At 27.5% G+C, this 9663-nt stretch overlaps 1 protein-coding gene across 1 annotated transcript in view; it reads left to right on the top strand.

Annotated features, from left to right (window-relative positions):
- The first annotated feature begins 3204 nt into the window (after positions 1-3204).
- The window catches only part of LOC107474078 (GDSL esterase/lipase At5g33370-like), an 18420-nt gene continuing 11961 nt past the window's right edge, over positions 3205-9663 (top strand). The window contains exons 1-3 of the mRNA XM_052257787.1: positions 3205-3406; positions 7613-7740; positions 8066-8308. Coding sequence (XP_052113747.1) covers positions 3205-3406; positions 7613-7740; positions 8066-8308 — 573 coding nt within the window. The remainder of the gene's footprint in view (positions 3407-7612; positions 7741-8065; positions 8309-9663) is intronic.

The raw sequence follows: 9663 nt of genomic DNA, 5'->3' as shown, positions 1-9663 counted from the left end.
TATCAGCTTTGTAAAACTGTAGTACGTTGTATTTTAAATTTAATTGATAAAAGTTAATTAATGAATTGTCTGATGTTATGTGGCATAACTAGAAGCGTATTGATCGGCCTTATAGATATCGTAGTCTTGCTCATTTTAGGAGGGTATTGGATGATTTGCAAGAAGGACAAGTATGTTGTAATAAATAAGTATCTGTAATTGTTTAGCATATTAGTATTTGGTGTGTAAGCCTCACCCTGCTCGCGTATCTCATACTCGCGAACCATCCTCGAATATCCTGTCAATAAAAAAAATAAAGACCCACTATAAACAACGTTCATTATAACAACTGGGTTTAAGAATAACTATAATAGTAACAACGATACTGATATTGATGATAAGCTTCTGTAGATATGGAGCCTTGAACTTCTTCAAGAAGTTGGACTCTATGTGTCTGATACAAAACATGTGGAATGCTCTGGGAGGAGACCAAGCTCTATTACTATGAGCAATAGCTGACCTAATGAAATCGTGCCAATCGGAGATAAGGCCCACACCATCACGTGTCACAACATGTTGTCGCAAGTTACTAAGAAAAAAGTACCAAGCCTTAGATGTCTCTCCCTTAACTATCGCAATGCAATAGGCACGATGTTGTTATTGCCATCCTGTGAGACTGCAACCAACAAACAACCCTTATATTTTTCATACAAATGAGTTTTGTCTACCTGTACTATTGGCTTGCAATGTCTGAATGCTCTAATATAAGGGTAATAACTCCAGAAAACTCGGTGTAGTGCACGAATATTAGGAACCAAGTCAACCCCCTGATATGCAGGCATTGTTTCAAAATGAACGACTACTGTTGGCTCCTTGTGACACATGGCCTCAAACCATATGGGCAAAGCTTCGTATGAAGCTTCTCAACCTCCAAAAATTGACTTCACTACCTTTTGTTTTGTCAGCCATGCTTTGCGATAACTTATAGTGTAGTTAAACTTCGACTGTACTTCCGTAATCACTAATTTCACCTTTATAGATGGGTCAACTTCTACCAATGACTTTATGGCTTATACAATTGTGTTGAAATCCAACTCCGAATGATCTTGAGAAATGGTGGTCCTAGTACAGGTGTGACTACCGTTATACCTCCTTATCTCCTAGCAGTATTTTCTAGACATTTTGCTCACCCTAATCAGCCAATTACAACCTGCGCCGTACTGGGTACATTTAGCATAGAATGTCGTCGGTTCAGACTCATGCACCCGATAATCTATACCTCAAATGATGGTATAATATTTCATTGCCTTAATTACTGTCTCCCTATAACTGAATTTCATTCCCACAGTGAATTTACCATCCGTCATAACAGGAAGCTCTGCTGCAATCATGCCAAAAAATTTATATTTTGATAAAAAATTCTCAAATACGTGTCGCATTAATGAAATCTATGATCTGTAAATCAAGAATAAATCATTCAAAAGTTAATAAGATTATCAAATGATATTTAATAAGTTAATAATCACACAAGAATGCGAAATACTAAACTCCTCTACATACATGTTTACTTGATAATTAAGAATTAAATAATTAAAATTATATGCTATATTTTTCAATATTTACCGATGCCTTAAATATTTTATCTATAAATTATAATTTAAAATTATTACATACCTGCATTTACATATTGAGAAAATTCCGGTGCATGCATGGCCTCCAAATCTGACGACCGCATGAAAGTCAGCTCCTCAAACAGCTGCTGGTTTGCTAGTGCATTTGCCCCATTCGTCACATCTGTCGCCATAGCTTCATCAGTTTGATCTTCGTCTACACCCGGATCACCGCCTCATAATTACTTCCAAACTCTTTCACACTATCACTGTTGTAATCTTCCAATTCAATATCTCAGCCCGCCGCAGATTGCTCGAATTCAACATACAGTTCGATGAACGATATTCGAGACCGACTTTCTAGATACACTGAAAACATTTCTTGCATGCTCGCTTCATCGGTCACGTATTTCGTTTGAAATTGAACGAACCCACTAGATATAGATATAGGATATCTGTACAGAATACACTACACTCTCCTAGATATTTGAGAATCCATCTTCTCACAAATCACATCTTTTAATTCTTTAAATGATAGTGTGAATGGAATTATAATATCTAATGGATTTTCATATACAAATTTTACTCCTTCAAATGCTTGTAATAAAATTTGACCATGAGAAAAAATTTTTAACAACACTTTATCATCCATGATAATAGAAGAAAATAGAAAGAGCAAAGACGAGTTTCAGAGATTTGAAGAGAAGAGTGTGAGAAGAAGAAGATAAACATGATGGCTTGGTGTTTGGGTTGGTATATATAAAACTGAAATCGAACTGTCCGACCATTTTTTTGCTGGTTTAAATTTTTTTCGAAAACTAAAATTGGACCATCCAATTAGCGGCACGCCCGGAAAAAAATATTTTTTGCGAGAAATCGGTGGGTCTGATTTCATAGCCCACCAAGAAAATCGTTCCGCACACCAGAAATCGTTGGATCCGATTTCATATCCTATACAAAATGTTGTGCTGCACACTTAAAATTCTTGGGTCCGATTTCATTGGAGAAAAAAAGTTGAACTCAGCCTGCATGAAATTGGTGGGTTCGATTTCGAACGGTTTGATTTGTGTTCCCTTCATCTCTCAGAAATTGGACCGTTCAATTTCTTCCGGTCAACTAACCGCCGCCACAACAGTGTAAAATACCCCTAACATCCATAACTAGGCACGCGTTACACCAAACTAGGTGTCATATCCAAAAAAATTAGCCAATTATTAAGCCTTCCTTTTTATTTTTTTTTTTTATTTTTTTTTTTTTTACGTTGGCCTGACCCTTTTTCTTTAAATGAAACGCACTTGTTTCTGCTGCTAGAATTTATTGTGTGCAGCAAGAATTTATTGTCGCCACTGACGCACCAAATTAAACAACACACATGACGAAAATAAAACTAGAGAGAAACTAGCATTGATCTTCTTCACTTTCTCTGCTAGTAATACAAAACAAAAAGAAGAAAAACAAAAATAGAAACTACAACCATTATAAATTGAAAACACACTATCCTTTATTCTTCAACAACTAACACTACTAGAGCACCATATCTCAAAAGAATAATATAATAATATAACACCTTAGCTTCATGATCATAACAATGCACGTTATTATCATCATTATGAGAATGGTGATGATGGCAGTGCCCATAGAAGGAGGAGAAACTGGACGTGCGTTCTTTGTGTTTGGAGACTCGCTGGTTGACAGTGGAAACAACAATTACTTGCCAACTACTGCTCGCGCCGACACTCTTCTTTACGGCGTCGACTACCCTACTCATCACCCCACCGGTCGCTTCTCCAACGGCTTCAACCTCCCTGACCTCATTAGTAAGTTCACATACACACACTACTTTAATTTTATTATTCAACATAAGAAAATAAACTTCTAAAATAATATTCAAAATATAAGAACCACAGATATATTAACAAAATGAATTAAATATTAAATAATATGTATTTTTTAAAAAATACAGGAATTATATTTTGATTTTTTTAAATAATTTAAAAAATAACATGTTCTTATTCTTAAAATTTGAGAAATTTATGTATAATAATTTTCTTTGAATGACTGATTAAAAAAAAATAGAAATCAGGTTTTGTTCTAATTTTTTTCATGTTCTTTTCGAATAGTTATCTAAATATTTTCACAAAAATTAGTTTAAATATATAAATCATTTGCTAAACACAATTTATTTGCCACTTATAAAAAATATAATACTATTTTTATTTTCATTATGTTTTTGAATTTTTTGAATATTTATTTGCGTCTTTCGAAGTTATTTAATTTTTGTCAACAATATAAATATTATTTTAGTGTTTTACGAAAAAAAATAATATAAAAAGTTTTCAAATAAAGTGTTTAAGCTAACTATCCTTTAATTTAATTTCTAGAAAAATTGAATAAATTTTTATCTAATTAAAAATATGAGAATATCTTTTACTATCTTAGAGTGTTAGACATCTAAATCCTTTTAGATATTTATTTATTTTCATATATTTTAAATAAAATTTTAGATATTTTGTATTTTAAAAGATGAGAAATATTTTTATATTTTTAATTAATTAATAATTTATTTATTTCTGAAATAAAAAGTTAGAGACTTATTTATTATTTTTTAACTTTTAAATAAAATAAAAATTTAGTTATAATCATTTAATATTTTAAAAACATTAGAAACATAATGTGTACGTGTATGAATGTTTATATTTAGGAAAAGTATAGAGTATCAATATATTATTTACTAATTTATTGTTAACAATAATTAATTATTATATTTTAAACATATGTATAAAGAGATACATCTAAGAAATATATCTATAAAGATATTTTTATTAGATACAACAATAAAAAAGATATTTTTATTAGATACATCCACAAAGACACTTCTATTAAACACGATTATAAACAAGAGTTGACAGAAACTGATAAAAATATTGTTGGTAACATAGCAGAATTGTTATATTTATTGGTACTTGATTATTATGACTGTTTGGTATTTATAATCAGGAAATGGATTTTTTCTATTTTTTTAAACACTTGAAAGAATAAAGTGTGACCTCTCACCTTTAATTTTATAAGTGAGACTAAAATTAAATAAAAAGGAGAGAACAATAAATAATAAAATTAAATATTAAATACCATTCAATTTTTTTTCCACTAAAAAGAATCCACTCCCCTGTAACCATGCATGCTCTTGACGATATTATTTCAGTGGAGTCGTCAAACCGTTGGCCTGGATACGATTAATTCTGACTCATTTAAGCCTACGAGTTCCAAACACCTAAACTAGTTGATCTCGGTATTTATCAAGTATTTACAGGTTTGCAAAAATAGAGAATTAAGCTTGTCATTTGTCAAATCAATTGGAAAAATTTTTGTTAGGATTTTTATTCTTTTGTAGTAAAAAGAATGAATTTTTTTAATTAAAAAATAAAAAAGCACAAAATAAGTAGTTTTAGGTTTAAAAATATTAAATTTGTGGTCTATTCATAGATTTGGATAAATTTTTGTTATTTTTTTCCATTTTTTAGCACAAAATAAGGTAGAAAATAGACGGTTAGAACTTAAAAAAAATTCGTTAAATAGGATTGACTATTTTGATTGACCTATCTTGTCTCTCATTTTTACGATTCTAATTTTATAATAAAAATTTATCCATTTAAAATAAGTTGACGGATTAACTTCAAGAATTTATAGTATATTTTGATGCTCTATATTTCAGGAGCATTTTTTGGTGAAAAATATATTAAGGAGTTCTAAGTTTTAACATATAATTTTATATGTTTAATTCTAATTTTAGAATTTTCTAATGAGATTTATTATATTAATCTTTTAGTAATAATTACACAAACATAAAGTTATGTATTTGAAATTTCTTAAATAAGTAATATTTATTTTTTATTTATATTTTTTTCAATTTTAATAGGTTTATTAGTGAAAAACCAATAAACTTATTAAATAAATGCTTATTTGAGATTAAAATAAATTTAAAACGGGCATTTATTTAAAAATTTATTTCAGTTTCTGGGTTTATTTTTACCAATTGTAGTAGCAATGACCCAGTTATATTAAATTTAGTCTTTATTCTCAGTTTACATTTAATACTTATAAAATTTATATATAAACTAATTGTTTTTTAAGGAAACTATTGGAATATCAAATGTTTTAGGCCACCCATGCAACACTTTAAAAGCTTCCCACAGATAGAATATTCCAGGCTGGACTTCCAAGCTCCAACTACTTTTGGTTTCTCCACCAAATCCAAAGCCGTCATGTTATATCATATTAGAAAAATTTTAAGTGTATTTAGATTACTGGTATTCTAATAATTTTAATTATTTATTATAGTTATAAAAAATAAATATAATATATATTAATTAAAATTAATAGTTAAAATTATTAAAATATTAGTGTTTTAGAAATAATTATCTCATCATCTTTTATTACTACCAATAAAGGATTGGAGTACCCATCTTACCTTTTAAAATTCTCAACTATTCAACTTTCATATATAGATATTCTCAATTTTTTTAACATTGTTTTGTCAAGTATAATATTTTAAAAAAGTGAATCTTCTCAATTTTTTTATTATTTAGTAAAGTATATTTTTTAGATTTTTATTACTTAATATTTTTTATATTTTTGTATCTTATTATTTAAAGAGTATTTAAAGAGTATAAATAAAAAATTATACTTTATTAAACTATTTAAAAAAAATTTAGAGATCTCACATGTTTTCTCACATTACTTTTTTTTTCTTTTACATATTTTTTTACTTCACTCAAAACATGAAAGAATTTCAAATGTACCAAATATGTCGGTATTTCAATAATTTTAACTGTTATTTTCAATTATATATATATAGTTAAAATTATTGAAATATTGGTATTCTAAATACATTTGAAAACTTTTCCTCAAAACATATATCATAACAAGAGATCACTCTTTTTAAAAACAATTAAAAAAAATTAAGAAGATCCATTATTTTCTAAGGTTAACAATTAAATTTGTTGCACATAGAGTCACACTAAATCACCATACAAAAATTCATATTCAATCTTCTTTTTAAGATAAAATTTGGAAAAATAATACTGTTAGAAACAAGAGACTAAATTAGAGAAAGGATTTGTGTATTATTGAGTGTATTTAAGTTGTTTGAAATGATACAATATAAAAGGATATTTATAGGTGCTAAGAGAATCGTAATAAACAAAACGTAATTTTTTATAATAAATATTCATATATACTAAATAATTCTAATGGATGCTAATTGATCCTGACATTCTCCTCAAACTCAAGTGACAACTTGAGTTTGAAACTAATTGAAAACAACAAAATAAAAAGAAATGTATAAACTGATAGAACGGGTACAGACGGAACTGTCGGAAGGAAGGGCAGATGGAACTGCCGCTGTCTAAGAGAAGCACAGACAAAACTGCCAATGTTTGAAAGAAACACAGACAAAACTATCGCTGTTCGAAGAAAGTGCATACGAAATTGTCACTGTCTGAAGGAAGTGACGAAGTACGAAAAGATGGCAAATATTGACAAAAAAGAGAAAAAACAATAGTACGGAAGAAAAATATGAAAAACATGGTGATTTCACTAGAAGAAAAATAATCTATCATTCTAAAAGAGGATACTATGACTCTGATACCATGATAGAAAGGGTAAGAGAGAAGGGTAGAGAAAAGAATTGTGTGTATTCAAATTGTTGTCAAAATAATACAATATAAACAAATATTTATAGGTGCTAAGAGAACCGTAATAATAAAAATCGTAATATTTTATAATAAATATTTAAATATATTAAATAATTTTAATAAATACTAATTCATCCTACTATATTTTGAGAAATTCAAATCATCAGCTCATTTATTTGATATATAAAATTTTTATTAACTGATTTTGTTGTATCCCTAATCAAAGCCATTTTCAATTAAGATATCTATTATCTTCTAAAAATATTAAAAATACAAATGGAACATGCACCTGATAGTAATAAGTAATAACTGATAAAATAATTGTTGTAGGCCAGCGTATTGGTTCCGAAGCAGCATTACCATACTTGAGCCCGGAAATGAGAGGACAAAACTTGTTGCTTGGTGCCAATTTCGCTTCTGCAGGAGTTGGAATCCTTAACGACACCGGTATTCAATTTGTAAGAATGATTCATATTGTTCTTTTTTCTAATCTATTTTATTAAATTAAAGCATTCTATCATTTTAATTTAAATATCAAAAAGATAAACACAGACTCTAATAAATTCAAAAATGTCATAAATATTCTAAAATTTTTAAAAGTATAAATAGAACATATATTCATATGAAATTAATAATTAAAAATTATTAGACAATAATTTAGTTAAATTTATCAAATTATCTAATAATTTTTAAATATCAATTTTACAAAAAAATAACTGCATATGAATTTTTATCTTTAACTAATATCAAAATTGATGTGGATGTGTTGTTTAACACATGCAGGAGGGGATATTAAGAATATACCAGCAGTTTGCACTGTTCCAACAATACCAAGAACGGTTAGGTTTTGAAGTAGGGGCAGAAGAGGCACAGAGAATAGTGAATGAATCATTGGTACTAATAACACTTGGTAGCAACGACTTTGTTAACAACTATTTCTATCCACCAAACTCTGCTAGGTCTCTCCAATTCACTATTCCCAAATTCTGCTCCTATGTTATCTCTGAATACAGAAAAATCCTTATGGTAATTCTTCGACCCCTCCCTTTTATATCTGTGTTCTTGGCTTCTTGCTATTCATTGTCACGAAAAAAAAAAAGGTCATGATTTTAAATTGTACGTGCAGTTAATCCTAGTTGTGATACCATATGGTTGTAAAGAATACAAAAATTGTTATATTTTAATTGAGATTATAGAATATCAAAAGATGCTATATTTGAGTTTAATTATGTAACATGACTGATAGTTTTATAGTCAATATATAATTGATAATAAGCAGAAAAAGAAAAAGCAAGAAATTAACTAGTTAAATATATTTTTTTTTTTACAAAAGAACAAAACTTAAATTAAGGTTGTTAACTATATTAATAAGAGAATTTTAAGGGATCAATATTTTCTTTTTATGAATATTAGCTAACACGTAGTCACTACTCCTTATCTTATTTTTATATTAGGATTTATAGTTTAGAAATTAGTACTTAGAATTTAAAGTATTGGTGGAAAATAATAAATTTGAACAAATGGTTAAATTTGTTTTTTAAAGATTGCCCGTTCTCTATATTGTTTCTAGAATATTTTTTAAATTAATTTTATCTTTTAAAAATTTTAAGTTGATCAAATTAGTTTTTTTTTGGCACTTTTATTGATTATGTTGTTAGAATTTGTTGATATAGTACATTAAGTGACCATCAACACATATTTGATAGTCTTAATTCATTGCTAAGATGATAAGTTTATGAAATTAGATCAAATCAAACACAAATGGAGAGATTTTAATACTTCAAGGTTTCTTAAGTTTGAAATTGATTTGAACTAATTGCATAAATTTATCTTATTAGAACTGCTAAGTGTGTGTGGTGGTCAGTGTTATGTGAGTTAACGTGCTACATCAATAAATTTTGACGCCGTCAGTAATAAAAGTGATAAAAAGACTAATTTAACTAACTTAAAATTTTTGAATGACGAATTTAATTTTTAAAAAAATCTTCTTGAAAATCTAAGTTGAAAATTGAAAAATTTTTGAAGGCAAATTTAATTATTTATTCTAATAAATTTGGTTAGTCATATAGTATTATTTTATTAGTAACTATTCATTTTTTTTGGTGACTAGTAACTATTCATTTTGAGAATAAGAATAAGGAGCTAACTTTTAATAAGTTAATATTAACTAATTTTTCTTATTATAAAATCACTTTTTTAATGCTGACATTTTTGTAAACTTAAAAATTTTAGAGTTTAGTTTTTAAAATTTTAAATTTAGAATTTAAAATTTAAAAATTATAATTTATAATTTATAATAAAAAGATAATTTCAAAAATATTTACTAATATTAAGTGAAAAATAATTTATTTCTAATTAAATTCTTTAACTAATATTTTAAA

Source organism: Arachis duranensis, chromosome 2 (assembly GCF_000817695.3).
Source record: "Arachis duranensis cultivar V14167 chromosome 2, aradu.V14167.gnm2.J7QH, whole genome shotgun sequence".
Classification (NCBI taxonomy): Eukaryota; Viridiplantae; Streptophyta; class Magnoliopsida; order Fabales; family Fabaceae; genus Arachis; species Arachis duranensis.
The sequence above is the reverse complement of the archived record's forward strand: the minus strand, read 5'-3'. Positions and strand labels throughout refer to the sequence as shown.